This window comes from Coregonus clupeaformis, unplaced genomic scaffold (assembly GCF_020615455.1).
Source record: "Coregonus clupeaformis isolate EN_2021a unplaced genomic scaffold, ASM2061545v1 scaf0133, whole genome shotgun sequence".
Taxonomy (NCBI): domain Eukaryota; kingdom Metazoa; phylum Chordata; class Actinopteri; order Salmoniformes; family Salmonidae; genus Coregonus; species Coregonus clupeaformis.
In genome coordinates this window covers 270,701-287,485 of record NW_025533588.1, presented here as the reverse complement: position 1 = coordinate 287,485, position 16,785 = coordinate 270,701, and the positions used below count along the sequence as shown (strand labels likewise).

Sequence of the window (16,785 nt, the reverse complement as noted above, 5' to 3'; positions counted from 1 at the left end):
GCTGGCACTGCTCTGACTGCGCACTTCCTGAAGCTAGGTGTATGAATCAGATGTTAGCTTTCTTAGTGTGGTCCTCTGTAGCTCAGCTGGTAGAGCACGGCGCTTGTAACGCCAAGGTAGTGGGTTCGATCCCCGGGACCACCCATACACAAAAATGTATGCACGCATGACTGTAAGTCGCTTTGGATAAAAGCGTCTGCTAAATGGCATATTATTATTATTATTTAGTACATGTCTGAGGGGTATCCTACAAAGCAAGATCAATGACTTAGCCAGCTAACTTACCAGAATATTCTGAAATAATGATTTATTTCTTTGATAAGCATAAAATGGGCATGGTCTAATTGACTCATCAACCAAAAACACCTATGAACCAGAAAATCAATAGTTATTTCAGGTTGTTTATCAAAGTTAGCTGGGTAACTCATTGATCCTGCTTTGTAGTATATCCCTCTGGTCTGTCAGATGTGAAATTAGCTGGGTAGATAAGCATCTAAGTGGCCATTGATGAGCCCCCTCCCTGACAACTTAAGTTATTAAAACTAAATGAAAGACAGCTGTTGCTCATGGAGTCAGTTTACACAGTTGAAGTTGAGTGGTGAGCATTGTTGTGCACAAAAGGTTGAGAGTTTGTGTCACCGTTGGGATGGAACTCACTCTGTTACAATGGTCCGTCAACTGAATGCTGCTATATATACACTAACAGAGCAGTTTGATATAACCTATTGTTTATTTATGTTAAGGAAGTTAGTGGAATTTTCAAAAATGTAAAACATAAAAAGGTGTTAAGGAAGAACAATTTATAAACATTCCATAAATATGCAAGAATGTTTATAATACCATATGGGCAGGTACAATGGTGAGTTAATGCCACTGAGGCATCATGAGTTAGTAAAAAAATTATACTATGCTTTTTACAAACACCACCATCTGTTCATCTTATTATATAGCTACCAGCAACAATGAGATGCATGTGTCAATCATTTGGCAAATATAAAAACCAAACTGTAAAAAACACACAGAATAACCCATAAAAATCTAGAACAACCACCTAAACAAAATCACTGTTCATCATTAAAGCGCCGGTCAATAAACAAGCAACATTATTATTAATGAGAAAGATATTTGTTATTTTTCCATAACACCTTTTTCTCTACAACATTTTGTATGTAAAAAACGGCTGCTTTTCATTCAAAAAATGTTTTGCGTAGTGTCAATCTTTTTTTTTTTTTATCAACCAAAACTCATAGGTTACTATGACTCCTTTAGGAAACGACGGGTCATTAATGCAATTTCATGAGGAGAAAAAAATGTATCCCACAACTTCATACTGTAGTGTAGTTTTAAGACCAAGTGAAATGAGCACATGGCAGTTTATGTTAGCAAGGCTCCCGTGGTCCACTTGATGTCCCTGGTGAGGGACTTCTGTTCTGAAGAGGAGACTTATGCAGAGGAGCTGATGCTCTGCTTGTAGACGGCGTGGTAAGCGTTTCTCAGTAGCACGTAGGGGAAGCAGGACTCCAGGAGGTCCATGGTGAGGAATGGAGATTCTTGGACAATCTGAAACCAAACCAAAAACATGTATTTTGTGCCGGAATCTGTTCTAGTGGTAGCGCTTCCGACTCCAGACTACACCTCTTGCAGCATGGGTTTAAACCCCACCTGCACCTTCTGTATTTCTCTACCCATCTGTCTCCCCCACTCATTTATGACTTTCTATCTCAATAAAGTGAAAATATGAATATAAAAAATACAGTATGTATAAAAAAGATTCTCAGAGAAAATGTGTGGGTGTGAAAACTTTTATTTATCATACATATGCATAATGATAATGGGTGACATTCATAGATGGAATGGGCCATTATTTAAGGCCATTTTCTGTTTAAATAATTGGCTCCTTCCCATGGACATCGCATAATAAAAGTAGCTAAATCACTAGTTGCAGTATTCGGAAATCTCCTTGGATAATGTGCCATGCCGTATTGTGCCATCCCAAATGTATTGAATCAGCACATATACTCACCATGTCCAGCAGCAGGTACACAGACTCCCTGTTTCGTGTCGTCATTTTGTCGGTCTCCTGGCCGATCTTCAGCAAGCTGGAAGATGCCAGCTGTAAATATCAAAACAGCAGAGTATTAAAGGTCTGCAGCAATACTGAATTATTTTGAAGTTGCTCATCAATTTAAAAAAGAAGTTTGAAGTTTTCAAAGACAATGCATTCCAGAAACTGCTCAGTAGTGGGGAAAAAAGTAGTGACAAATCCATTTGTAATGTTAAAGTCAATTTGGGACAGCTGAGGGATGGGGCTGGAGAAATGTAGCCACTCTCAAATTCATAGACAGAGCCATGATACAATGACTGGCCATGAGATCAAAATGAGTTTTAACTATGTTTTGAAGCTATACAGAGTTTGTTTACAAGTACTTTGCTTACAAACAATGGGGTAAAACAAGCTGGCATTTTGGGTTTGGATGGGGTAAGACAGTTGAACTAAACTCAAGAGGTATTTATTTATAAGTTCTATCCAAGAATCAATGGCTAAATATAATTCATATAAAAGTAAAGAAAGGGATGCACCAATACCAGATTGCCCATTTAATGTGATTAAATCACAGGGAGGGAGAGGAAAATATGCATATAATATATAAATGTTGACAATGCATTCCATAGCGTCAATAGTCAGAAGAGCGACATGTTGCACTTACAGCCAGAAATTCTTTGAGACGATCTTCAATGCTTCCCTTGTGAATGGTGAACAAGGCAGCAGCTATCTGGTTGACAGCTTTCGCCAGACAGTGAATGTTGTTGCAGTGCCCTTAGAAAGATTGAAGAAAACATTTACTTCTCAGTTATCACAGTCCAACAACAATTGCTCTAGACTGTTTACCTTGGCTACCTCAATCTCGCTATAGTTATAAACAAAATCATCTCAGGCAATAAGACACTGGCTGTGTCTGAAAAAAACTCAGCAAAAAAAGAAACATCCTCTCACTGTCAACTGCTTTATTTTCAGCAAACTTAACATGTGTAAATATTTGTATGAACATAACAAGATTCAAAGGGACAAGTAACAAAATCAAAAGTAACAGTCAGTATCTGGTGTGGCCACCAGCTGCATTAAGTACTGCAGTGCATCTCCTCCTCATGGACTGCACCAGATTTGCCAGTTCTTGCTGTGAGATGTTACCCCACTCTTCCACCAAGGCACCTGCAAGTTCCCTGACATTTCTGGGGGGAATGGCCCTAGCCCTCACCCTCCGATCCAACAGGTCCCAGACGTGCTCAATGGGATTGAGATCCGGGCTCTTCGCTGGCCATGGCAGAACACTGACATTCCTGTCTTGCAGGAAATCACGCACAGAACGAGCAGTATGGCTGGTGGCATTGTCATGCTGGAGGGTCATGTCAGGATGAGCCTGCAGGAAGGGTACCACATGAGGGAGGAGGATGTCTTCCCTGTAACTCACAGCGTTGAGATTGCCTGCAATGACAACAAGCTCAGTCCGATGATGCTGTGACACACCGCCCCAGACCATGATGGACCCTCCCGCTCCAGAGTACAGGCCTCGGTGTAACGCTCATTCCTCCGACGATAAACGCGAATCCGACCATCACCCCTGGTGAAACAAAACCGCGACTCGTCAATGAAGAGCACTTTTTGCCAGTCCTGTCTGGTCCAGTGACGGTGGGTTTGTGCCCATAGGCGACGTTGTTGCCGGTGATGTCTGGTGAGGACCTGCCTTACAACTACAAGCCCTCAGTCCAGCCTCTCTCAGCCTATTGCGGACAGTCTGAGCACTGATGGAGGGATTGTGCGATCCTGGTGTAACTCTGGCAGTTGTTGTTGCCATCCTGTACCTGTCCCGCAGGTGTGATTTTTAGATGTACCGATCCTGTGCAGGTGTTGTTACACGTGGTCTGCCACTGCGAGGACGATCAGCTGTCCGTCGTGTCTCCCTGTAGCGCTGTCTTAGGCGTCTGACAGTACGGCAATTTATTGCCCTGGCCACATCTGCAGTCCTCATTCCTCCTTGCAGCATGCCTAATGCACATTCACGCAGATGAGCAGGGACCCTGGGCATCTTTCTTTTGGTGTTTTTCAGAGTCAGTAGAAAGGCCTCTTTAGTGTCCTAAGTTTTCATAACTGTGACCTTAATTGCCTACCGTCTGTAAGCTGTTAGTGTCTTAACGACCGTTCCACAGGTGCATGTTCATTAATTGTTTATGGTTCACTGAACAAGCATGGGAAACAGTGTTTAAACCCTTTACAATGAAGATCTGTGAAGTTATTTGGATTTTTAAGAATTATCTTTGAAAGACATTGTCCTGAAAAAGGGACGTTTCTTTTTTTGCTGAGTTTAGTTCTTGCCTACTACTTACTAAAACTACATACTGTGTACTAATCAAAATACGTATTACTATAGAACATACTGTTTAATAAAAACATATGCAGTAAGCAACACATATCAACATACTAGGCTCATTCATACTGAGAAGGCATCATATAATGTGCAATCGTGCTTTTCCCCCCCTTCATTCATTTTGGAAGCGCATGTCTCCTTATCTGATGATCAGCTGTTTTCGAACACACGTGGGTCTGAAAAGACATGCCTCTTCCTCAATAGCATTCGTACTAGATGAAAAGCTGAAATGAGTATACCATCCTGGCATTTAAAGCATACCAAATGTTCCATATTTCACATTGGCCTACTATAAATTATTATATTTTCGCATACGCGATCAGAGTACTTACTATTTAGAAAGGGTATTCGGACATGTACTAACCATACTATTAAGGATATAGGGCCTGTCTGTCTGAATACCCATACTTGTTTTCTAAAAAGTACTCGACAGATCTACACCTGCACCTGGTGGGTTCTATGGGTAATCAGACACAGCCACTATTACCCAAACGACCATTGACACATCGAAATTATATAAATACCTTCGATTGCAGGGCTATATTGAGACATGACGTTGCTGGCCAGAGTTGGCATGGAAACGGCAACGAAGACCATGAGCAGACAGGCGATCTTATACTCCTCCTCCGGGCTGATGTTTTCTGGAAAGAGTGGTATTATGTACAATTAATAACTGGATGTCAATCAAACAGTTGCTCTTAGAAAACAATGTCAAAGCTCTGCCAACTACACCATAATCATGTTTATGTTTTTTCCAGGTAGCAGTATTCAATATGGCCAGGCTTTCCTTTTGTAATGTTTAGAAGTGACACATAAAATGAAAATATTCCTAAAATGTGTTTATTTCCATTGGCAAACACTTTGTCAGCCCTTTGCAGGGGCCTAGTTCTGGCTCTCACCTGATTTCTGTGAGGAAAGGGCCACCACTAAGGCTGGGTCTATCTCACAGGGCAGGCCTGCTGCAGACGACAGCTCATACACGTTCATGGCCACCTGACAGGAAGAGGAAATCACAGTCTCAAACATAAGATCATCATCTACAAAAGTGTTTCCAAAATCTATCCTTGAGTACAGGGGACACTAGTTCCACCTATTTTATGTATTCCAGAACTAGCACACCTGATTCAACTAATGAAGGGCTTGGTGTTTGGTTAACCAATTTAATCAGGTGTGCTTGTACTGGAATACATCTAATAAGTCAAACTGTCTGGGGGTACTCGAGAGAGGTTTGGGAAACACTGATCTAGACTGTTTTCCCATTCTAACCCAGTGAGAAAGGTCCTATACCCGTTGCCTCCTACCTTCATGTCTGTCTCTCTGGGAATGTGGTCCTTGAAATCCTCGACGGAGCTCACCAGGAAAGGAATGTGGCAGGACAGCACCTGACGACGAATGATGTGACAGAAAAAGGGGTCACATTTGAGTGCCGGTATGTTGTCATGTTAAATCTAGTTACTGGCATCTTTCTTTCACTACTTTCATATTTTTATATATTTTATTGGACAGAGAGAGAGAAAGTAGGGAATAATAGGAAAAGAGAGTGCGTTTTCAAACCCATGTCGACACTGGTATACAAGTGCTGTAGGCGGTGGAACTAACCACTATCTCACCCAGGCCACATTAATGGCAATTTTGACTTGATCTTATTTGAATCCAGATATACAGCAGAGGACTTCAGTGATGATACAGAGGCCCAGTTTGTGACAGTGATACAGTATTGGTCAGGATAAGTGTCGTGACTGGACTTACATCGCGGAGTGCTTCCTGGGCCAGTGATCGGAATGACAAGATGACTCCAATAATGGTCATCCTTTTCAGGACGCTGTCAACAGCTACAGAACACAGACAAAGACATAACACAGCTTTAACCTCCTGTAAAAGTGTTACAAAACTCAGTACAGTCTTGATCTGAGGGAAAAACATTTAGAAATATGCTAAAAGGGAGCACATCTGGACTCATTACCATATACAGGATGTGCTTAATATGGCAACAAGTACACTGATAGTCACACTGCTTCTTCTGTTTTGGGGCTACGAGAGTAAGACATGTGCAAGAGAGAGACATACATGAGAGCTTCTTAAAGAGGGCAGCCATCTGCTCTGGCTTATCAAAGCTGGTCCTCATCTGGTTAAGAACTTCCACGTTGTCCACCACCAGTTTCTTTGGAAGTGAGAGGGAGGGGGGAGAGAGAGAGAGAGACAGACAAACAAACAGAAAGAACAAAAGAAAGAAAGAGAGAGGTACTATTAATGAGATTCAACAGAGATATAGAGCCCAGGGGCATCAACATGAGTACAAACAGCTCTGAAGGAAAACAAAAACAAACAAGAACACCTCAGATTCAGTCAGTGACCACACCTTGAGTTCTGCCACCTGGGAGGATATGTGCCACATGAGGCTCTCGCTGAGGAACTTCATGCCATAGGGTCCCAGCAGCTCCGACAGTGACCTCATCTCTGTGGGAAAGAGAGAGCAGGGGTATGTCAGAAATGCTTTGTGTCAATAGGTCACTATTCATACTCCTCTCGCTTATCCCCAATGCTTTTGGGATTTAAGTATGTAGGTGGCCATGATTAAAATGTACACATATTTAACCCAATAAAGGCTGCAAGGCTTTCCCCACCAAAACACTTGTTGTCCTAGAGCAGCAGAATATTCACAAAACTATATTCACTACACAGCAGCCTCAGTATACACTATAACCATCACATCACATTGTCCTATACAGGAGAGGCTAAAAATTCCTGCTCAAAGTATTGCAAGCCTCTATTACGTCTAATAAATGGTTCTGATGATCTCACCGGATATATCCGAATACTCCTCAGCGTTAAAGATGAGCTCGTTCTCCGTGGGCAGGTTGACAAAGGCCTTCATGGCAGGGAAGTAGGCAATGTGGCCATTGCTTACCTGCCGGAGCAAGGTCTCCAGATACCTATGGACACACAAGCAGACTCAATCTCACTGGATGACACGATAGAACGGATTTCAACCTGTATGTAGGAGTGCTGATCTAGGATCATGTCCCCCCTGTCCATGTTATCTTATTCATTGTGTTCTAAAAGGAAAAACTGATCCTAAATCAGCACTCCTACTCTGAGACGCTTAATACATACGGCCCAAATCTCCATCCACTCATTGGACATTTATTTTGTCCTGGTTTCATGAGGAATCACCCAGATGACATAATATGTAAACTGAGGACTGGTGTGTTGGTTGGGCGGGACTCACCAGTTGGTGTAGAGGCTGGTGATGGTGGGCTCCCCGTGGCTGTCCAGGTGCTGGGTCTGCTGCAGCAGCACGTTGTTGAACACCCGCGTGATGTCGATCTGCACATAGTTCTCGATGGACTGCAGCACCGTCATGTAGGAACGCACGCTGGTGAGCAGCTCGGAGGGCTTGGCGATCTCCTGCGTGGCCTGGTTGTACATGGTCATCCCCACAATGGACCTGAGAGAAGAGGGAGCATCATGAGTCTTGGATCGATCTATAGATCGTATCTATCGATCATATTGTTTCAATCCATGGTAATGTATCATATATTTCGTAATGTATCATATCTATCTATCGTACTATCTATCGTATCTATTGTATCTATCGTATCATATCCATTGTATCGATTGTATCGTATGATATCCTAACACAGCATAAACACTTGAGGACCAGAAGGATAGGAAACATTGCTGTTGAAATATGGCTATGTCCCAAATGGAAGCCTATACCCTATATAGTGCACTTAGGGCCCTGGTCAAAAGTAGTGCACTAAATAGGGAAAAGCTCACCATTTGGGAGGTATCCTATGTGTGGGTGGGTGGACTCACTTGGTGAAGCGGATCTCCAGGTGGGAGGTGAGGTACTCGCGGGGGGTAAAGGTGTGCTCCCACACCACCATGTTGGGCACGTAGTTGATGGAGAAGCACAGCTCCGACAGCGCCGTGTGCAGCTTGTCCAGGCTGGAAGACACAATGAGATAGAAATTAACATCAGCAACTACTGACACACCTTTACCCTCCGCGAGTACCTCACCTCCCACCTGGAGATCCGCTTCACCAACCACACATACCATCACACACACACACACACAGACACACACGCAGCCACACACACAAACAGTCACACACATATATGCACCCCGGCACAGACACATGTAACTCACTTGGTGACCAGGAGCCTGTTCTTCCTCATGCTCTCAACACCCGGCTTCTCTCGCTCCGGCTCACCTTTCTTCCCAGTCTGCTTTTTAGACTTCTTGTTCACTGCCTGACTGATGGTTTTCGCACAGTGTTTAGGGAGCAGCTGCAGAGAGAGAAAATCTACATCTGAATGAAAATCTATGTGCAATAATTGTATCTATACCTTGATAAGAAGTTATCATAGGATTCCATGAAGCTGTCAGATTGACGATAAACTATAAATTAGGCTCACATCAATATTGCCCCTGTCCATTCATTATGAAAGTCAAAACCTAAAATCAGCAGCACTCCTACTCTGGATCACATACACATACTAAAAATATATGCAATTACTGTACTGAAGTCACTATGGAAAAAAGTGACCGCTAAAGTGACAAATACATCATTATATACCCTATTCCACAAGGACACCGGTCTCCATGGCAATGGCCCCTCACCTGGTCACTGAGCGTGCACTGCTCGGTGCAGATGTCGGTGATGAGGTTGCGCGCCTGCTTGGCCATCTCGTCCAGGAACATGTTGCAGAGCGACAGACTGCGGTCGCCAATGTGATGCCGCTGGGAGAACGCAGGGAAGGGACAGGTAGTTAACCACTCAGGAGCAGTGTGAGATGGGAATCTTAGTGCAACATTTTCGAAGTGCAAAATAATTATGCAAAATGCAAAAATGACAATAAACCTCATTATAATCTCACAGTGATTTAATTTGAAACGTTTGTTGTTAGTAAACTGATCAATACATAAATCACTTTGTTATGCACATTGCACATTGTTGAAGAAAAGTTTCAAATTATTTCACACTGACAGATTATAATGACATTTATAGTAGGTTTTGCACTTTGCACAATTATTTTGCATTATGAAAATGCTGCCCTTAGTGTTTTATGAGAATCTCAAGTTGGGTTGCTAAATTACAGAAACTTTGCCAAAGTTCCCAGGTTTTTCAAAAATCCCAGTTGGAGGATTCCCGGAATCAGGAGGGAAAATGCAGGGAGGGAATACTCTAACTGGGAATCCTCCAACCGGGATTTCTGAAAAACTCAGGAACTTTAGGAATGTTTCCTGAATTTTGCAGACATAGACTTACAAAATGAATTCTAGATATGGATGTGATGGTTATGCTTCATAAGGTTTTCATTCAACCATTGGTTGCTTTGGTTGTGGGGCCTTACCTCTTCGGGACAGAGCTCGTGGGTGCAGCTCATGAAGTGTGTGCACAGCAGGGGGAACGAGATAGAGTGGCGCGACTGTGAGGGCAGCTCCAAACACTGCTGAAACATCTTCTCAAATGCTCGGCTGTAGAAGCTATCACCACGAATGAGACCGGGACACCAAGAAAGTCAGAAACTCAAAATCCATCTAGAGCAATCATATCCAAAACAATCAATAAATGAATCTTGTTTTCATATCTTGTCATTAATATATATTTTCATGAATATTTCTTTACATTTGTGTTATGCCTATTTATTATCGTTAGTGCTCATGTTTATAGCAAATCATTTGACCGTGCGCCTTGCTGGTTGATATCATTCTATTTTACGTTTTTTGTAAAAATAAACGGTTACTGGACTGTATTATCTACTATAACTCTATTACTAATTGAAAGTATTGATAGGTAAATACAAACATGCTACGTGTTGCAGTAGCCCTTCAGATTAATGCAAAACATATCCTTGACTCTATTCGCGAACTACACCTAAACTATACCGAAACTAATTTCACACATAATAAGAGAGACAATATTATCAGTTGTCAAATTGTAAATGAAGAGATGGGCGCAGCTTGGAATTAATTGACAGAGGCAGGGAAAGGAGCACCACTTTATCAAATCCTCCTTCAAATCACATGCAGGTAAAACGCTTTGATTTATTAGAAAGAGCATATTCTGCAGTTTCTAAGACACTTACCTTTGTCAAATAGCTCTCAAAATTCGTGAGATGCAGCTCTATCTCCAAATATCACTTTTTAAAAAGTCCATGCGTTCAGCACATGAGCACTCGCACGGCAGCATCGCTCAGGCCACTAAGCAAAGATTAGTAACAAAATAAACTTAATATATATATATTTTAAATACATGTATTATTTTCAATGTTTCTTTAAACCTGCCAAAATGAAATTATAATGGATTTCTGTGTTATGGATTTTATTCTTTCATTTTACTTATAGCCTACAGTAACATAAACTAATGAAAATGCTATTATGTTCTTTGAAGTAATAGTTTTTTCGTATTCTAATGTTACCTTAAGACCTTCATAAACACAACCAAATGATTATTCTTCCTATAGCATATATGACATGTATTTATTAGACTGTTCGAATGTTGACCCGTCATTGGCTGGAGGCCATGTGTATGCTATTGTCCCGCGACAACATTCTCTAGCGGATACTTATAGGCTGAAAGGCCTGGCAGTTCTAGTGTGAAGGAGGAATAATTTACCCAGGTCTACGTCTGTCTAAAGTGCAATCAAAATGCTGAGCTGAAGGATCGGATGATCACACTTCAAGAGGGAACTGAAGAGTAGACTGAATTATCGCCAAGAGGCTTCTAGAGTGGATGCGGCCTACGAATATACGCTCCCTTGGGGCGGGTCTGCCATTGAGGCAGACCGGGACGAAAACTATGAGGTTGACTTCCCAAACATACAGCTACACAATGGCGTTCCGACCAGCTCTACCCCGATGCCATCTACCCAGTCCCAGCACTGGGTGACATTCGCTGGTAAAGGTAAAAGCCGAGGGAAAGGTAGAAGAACGAGCCACTGACGACAAGCGCGGTCTGGGCTGTTCCTGGCCAATCAATTTCAGCCTGGAATCTCCACTCCCACAGCAAGATTCGCAAGAAGGACGTCCGGAGTCCCCATTGTGAGTAATGAGCGGTCCGCGGCTCCCAGTCCGCTGAGGGCTACGAGAACACCCGATGTGAGTTCAAGGCTCCCCCCAGCCCCAAACTCCAGCGATGTTCGAAATGGGGGAGCAGCAGGAGGTGCTTCGTCTGCCCCAGTTGGAAGGAATCATCCTCCATGTAGCACAGGGCTCTCCAACCCTGTTTCTGGAGCGCTACCGTCCTGTAGGTTCACGCCAACCCTAATCTGGCACACCTGATTCTAATAATTAGCTGGTTGATAAGATGAACCAGGTTAGTTACAACTGGGGTTGGAGCAAAAACCTACATGAGGGTAAGCTCTCCAGGAACAGGGTTGGAGACTCCTGATCTAGCATCATTGCTGAAACCTCCATGGTTTGTCATGTTGCGTCCCAGATGCAAGTACTCTTTGTTACCTGGGGGCGTGCGTGACGGATTTACAAGAACTGTTCCCAACCATCAAAAAGCAACTCCCTGACACAAAACGAGTTGTGATTCGTATCGGATCAAATTATGTCATGCGAGTGAAAGCAGAAAAGCTCAAATCCATTTTCAAACAGCTTATCGAGACCATATAGGAGTCGAGTAAACAACCCATAATCTCCGTTTCTATTCCGTCTGCGCATTGGAACTGTGAGAAATTCAGCCGTATGTGGTCTCTACATGTTTGGCTGAGAAACCATTGTATATCTATTTCATCCTAAGGATCCAGACTGCTATCCACCAACATTGGCTCGGTGCTAAGAGCCGTTAGGCCTACTCGAGCAAGAACAGGTCCTTGCTTGAGGCATATACCCAATGGTGCAGTTCTATGCAATCTTATATCTATAACAGGACACAACGTGTGCTTACTGATGGTATCAAATCTAGTTTCCTCAATATTAAGAAAGATGTGCCGCAGGGGTCCATTTTGGCCTCCGTTCTTTTCACTATTTATATTTTAAAAATGGTCTATTTGTTAGAACCTGTAACAATCTCTACGCAGATTATAGTTATTTCATTCATGACCTTCAGCATGGTTTTGACTCAATAAAATAAAAAATTGCTTACTGATCTTAAACTAGTGCTAAATCCTAATAAAACCAGGTTTATGCTGTTCTCTAGGTCTCATAATATTGACCCTGAGGACCTGCGTATTTACACATTGAAGGGAGCCCAAATTGTGCAAGTTCCCCATTATAAGTACTTGGATTGACGATCTTTTAAAACACACATTGAAAAGCAGAGAATTAAGATTGGTTTCTTTTATAGAAATACATCCTGGCTCAATTTTGAAAGTAGGAGGAAGATTGTTCAAGCAACGCTTCTCCCAGTCCTTGATTATGGTGATACAATCTACATGCACGCGGCAGCCTCTGTTTTAAAACCTTTAGATTCAGCACTGCGTTTTATTACTGGGGACCATTTCCGTACACATCACTGCTTTTAGTTTTTATACCCACCAGCTAATGGAATAGCCTTGAGGCCACCTTGAAGTTAGACTCGCTGGTCTCCATTGGACAGATTAGACCAAGTTTAAGGGCGGTGATATATGAAAGTTGTGCTTGTTTTAATTAATCTTGTTGTATTGATATTTTTACATTATATTGCATTACATTTTATTCACATGGCTCCCTTGTAAATGAGATCTAGTATCAATGCTGACCTACCCAGTATATATAATTTATATATGCAAAAATATATATATATATATTTTCTGTCTGTTGGGTTATTAATTACCAGAAGATGGAGATGTCCGAGGTTTCCACCAGCATCTCCACCAGGGAGTCCACCATCTTGGTGTGGAATATGATGGTGTTCATCATCTTGCCCAGCTCCCGGTGGTCAGCGATGCCCAGAGAGGTTTTGGACACACTGGTGTAGGCCTGGAGAGAGAGAGCGAGAGAGAGAGAGAGAGAGAGACAGACAACATAGTATGATTACATCAATCAAAATACCTTGAGATTCAATCAAAACCATTCTCCCTTTCAGCTAGCATCATATTCCAGTCTCTCTTACAACTGGTGTTTAACCCCCTAGAGTAGATTAACATGTCAATCTAAGTTAAATAACAAAACAAGAGGGATATCAGTTTTTTTTTTTGCATTGGATGAGTCTCAATCAACCGCATCCGCCAGTGTCGCACTTCCGCATCTGCAGTGAAAGCTGGCAGAGCTAGAGCGGTGTTTGTCAGACCATGAGATGTCCCGAAAATCTGTTTTCTCACGGAAATGTCTGTAGCGTCTGAACGATATGACCTACAAACTACACTGAACAAAAATATAAACATAAAATGGAAAGTGTTAGTTCCACGTTTCATGAGCTGAAAAACAAAATCCTAGAGATGTTCCATACGCACAAAAGCGTATTTCTCCCAAATGTTGTGCGCAAATTTGTTTACATCCCTGTTAGTAAGCATTTCTCCTTAGCCAAGATAATCCATCTACCTGACAGGTGTGGCATATCAAGAAGCTGATTAAACAACATTATCATTACACAGGTGCACCTTGTGCTGGGGACAATAAAAGGCCACTTTAAAATGTGCAGTTTTGTCACACATCACAATGCCACAGATGTCTCAAGTTTTGAGGGAGCGTGCAATTGGCAAGCTGACTGCAGGAATGTCCGCTAGAGCTGTTGCCAGAGAATCTAATGTTCATAAGCTGCCTCCAACATTGTGTTAGAGATTTTGGCAGTACGTACAACCGGACGTACTGCCAAATGGTAGAGTGGCCACTCAAGGACATTCAAAGACATGTCCCGAAGCCACTCCTGCGTTGTCTTGGCTGTATGCTTAGGGTCGTTGTCCTGTTGGAAGGTGAACCTTTCGCCCCAGTCTGAGGTCCTGAGCGCTCTGGAGTAGGTTTTCATAACGGATTTCTCTGTACTTTGCTCCGTTCATCTTTCAGACATGACGCTTTGCATTCAGGCCAAAGAGTTCAATCTTGGTTTCATTAGACCAGATAATCTTGTTTCTCATGGTCTGAGAGTCCTTTAGGTGCCTTTTGGCAAACTCCAAGTGGGCTGTCATATGCCTTTAACTGAGGAGTGGCTTCCGTCTGGCCACTCTACAATAAAGGCCTGATTGGTGGAGTGCTGCAGAGATGGTTGTCCTTCTGGAAGGTTCTCCCATCTCCACAGAGGAACTCTAGAGCTCTGTCAGAGTGACCATCGGGTTCTTGGTCACCTCCCAGACTAAGGCCCTTCTCCCCCGATTTCTCAGTTTGGCCGGGCGGCCAGCTCTAGGACGAGTCTTGGTGGTTCCAAACTTCTTCCATTTAAGAATGATGGAGGCCATTGTGTTCTTGGGGACCTTCAATGCTGCAGACATTTTTTGGTACCCTTTCCCAGATCTGTGTCTCAACACAATCCTGTCTCGGAGCTCTGCGGACAATTCCTTTGACCTCATAGCTTGGTTTTTGCTCTGACATGCACTGTCAACTGTGGGACCTTCCAAATGTATGTCCAATCACAGGTGGACTCCAATCAAGTTGTAGAAACATCCGAAGGATGATTAATGAAAATAGTTCAATTTCGAGTCTCATAGCAAAGGGTCTGAATACCTATGCAAATAAGGTATTTCTGTTTTTTGCCATTTATGAATTGTGTTATTCAATGCGTTTCTATGGGCTTTAGTAGAAAAGACCAAAATCAAAATTTTATCAAATCAATTTTTTATATATAGTTTTTTATACCTAAAGGGGTCCTAAAATTCTAAACCAGATAGCTAAATGATCCATAGTATGACCAGCTTAAAACAATTCCATATGTCAGCTTAGCACTCCCTCCTCCCCCAAAGTCTTCGATTCTAAAGAATTAAGGGGGGTAAACACCACTGTTGAAGTGCTGTAAATGCTGCAAACTAATTTACCCAGGATACAATGACAAAACGTAACTGTTTTGTTCAATTTATGTTGCTCTGGTTCTAAAATGTGTATAATTTACTGCCGAGACATCTCGCTCACTAAATAGCGGCCAAATCGCTAGCTGTTGACTACTATATACCCCCCTTTGGAATACAGCATGCAGCACATTGTTTACAAATGGACATAATATTCATAGGGACAGTTTCCCAGACACAAATTAAGCCTAATACTATTCTAAAAAGCACTTCCAAAGGAGATTCTAATCTGGGTCCAAAAAACTGGCCCATAAGGGTATAACTAGGGTAGCATAGAGTTATTGAGTTTTTGTAATACGAGGACAGTTTTTGATATGGCTACCATAATTAGCCCTGGGCTGTCAGTGGCTTACCTGCAGACGGAACCAGTCAAGCCTCATGCCCCGGAAATCAAACACGTCTCCGTCCTCCACTGCAACACAAGCACAAACACTCCTCATTTCCTGATGTCAACATCCGCACCCACCACAGTGCCCATACATAAAGCAACACTTGGGAAGGAGGTAGCAGCAGGCGGGTTAGTATCTTAAATGTCAGGCTGAATACCTTGCTTCACGCTGAGGGAGGTCATGGTGTTCACAAAGGAGGACATGATGATGGATTCGTCCTCAGGGCAGACGGAGAGGTTCTGGAAGGGGAGGTCTACGTGTCACTGTCTTGTTGTTGTTGAATGCAAGAAACTAGTATGCGTGTGTCAGCGTGCACGTGTTAATGTGTATATGGGGGGAGGGGGTCTCACCTGCACAAGCTCGTTGAGAACCACAGCGTCAAAGCCGGAGAGGTACTGCACATAGTACCGTTGCATTACGGGACCATACTTCCTGACGTGTGCCCTGAGCTCCTCCATGTAGAAGATGAGCTCTGCAATGTGCCTGAGAAGCAACAAGAGAAAAGGAGAAGTCAGGGGTGTATTCAGTGGTGCACACCGTAGCAAAACAAATGTTTCTTATGGAACAAGTTCAAGTTAGTCTAGGGCAGCCATGCCATACTCAACAATATTTCAACTTTTGGAAATCAGTCAGGCTTTTAACTTACTGCTGTTGAGAGTTGTAATAGCAGAAGGCACAAGGTGCAATTTCGAAAATATGGTAATCACGGACAGACCTTGGAGAGCTATTTATAACCTGTCAGAAATGTTCAGTTGATCAACTACTAGCCCATGTTAGCTAGGTAGGTAAGTAAGGCTAACCAGCCATCTAAATCTTGTAGTTATTATGGCCAGATTAAGTGCCCGGGGGTCTCCATTATTTTTTTATTTGTTTTATTAGGATCCCCATTAGCCGACGCCAATGGCAACAGCTAGTCTTACTGGGTTCCGACATATAACGAAAAATACATTACAGACAAAATACTTTATAATTTACATACATTTAAAAACATTAACATGTAGTGTGTGTGTGCATCGATCAGTTACACATACATGTCAGT

The 16,785-nt window shown here is 42.6% G+C and overlaps 1 protein-coding gene across 7 annotated transcripts in view; it reads right to left on the bottom strand.

Moving 5' to 3' along the window:
- Positions 1–1,206: 1,206 nt before the first annotated feature.
- The window catches only part of LOC121555906 (nck-associated protein 1-like), a 51,097-nt gene continuing 35,518 nt past the window's right edge, over positions 1,207–16,785 (bottom strand). For 6 of the 7 annotated variants that reach the window (XM_045213638.1, XM_045213642.1, XM_045213640.1 and 3 more), the window contains 19 exons: positions 16,097–16,229; positions 15,904–15,985; positions 15,711–15,769; positions 13,197–13,342; positions 9,787–9,919; positions 9,053–9,172; positions 8,579–8,718; positions 8,244–8,375; positions 7,654–7,872; positions 7,227–7,357; positions 6,784–6,881; positions 6,492–6,585; positions 6,174–6,256; positions 5,726–5,806; positions 5,324–5,417; positions 4,949–5,065; positions 2,709–2,818; positions 2,024–2,113; positions 1,207–1,560 (listed from right to left, as the gene is read on the bottom strand). In XM_045213638.1, coding sequence (XP_045069573.1) covers positions 1,444–1,560; positions 2,024–2,113; positions 2,709–2,818; positions 4,949–5,065; positions 5,324–5,417; positions 5,726–5,806; positions 6,174–6,256; positions 6,492–6,585; positions 6,784–6,881; positions 7,227–7,357; positions 7,654–7,872; positions 8,244–8,375; positions 8,579–8,718; positions 9,053–9,172; positions 9,787–9,919; positions 13,197–13,342; positions 15,711–15,769; positions 15,904–15,985; positions 16,097–16,229 — 2,179 coding nt within the window. In that variant the 3' untranslated portion in view covers positions 1,207–1,443. The remainder of the gene's footprint in view (positions 1,561–2,023; positions 2,114–2,708; positions 2,819–4,948; positions 5,066–5,323; positions 5,418–5,725; positions 5,807–6,173; positions 6,257–6,491; positions 6,586–6,783; positions 6,882–7,226; positions 7,358–7,653; positions 7,873–8,243; positions 8,376–8,578; positions 8,719–9,052; positions 9,173–9,786; positions 9,920–13,196; positions 13,343–15,710; positions 15,770–15,903; positions 15,986–16,096; positions 16,230–16,785) is intronic. The other variant, XM_045213639.1, reaches the window with a different exon arrangement.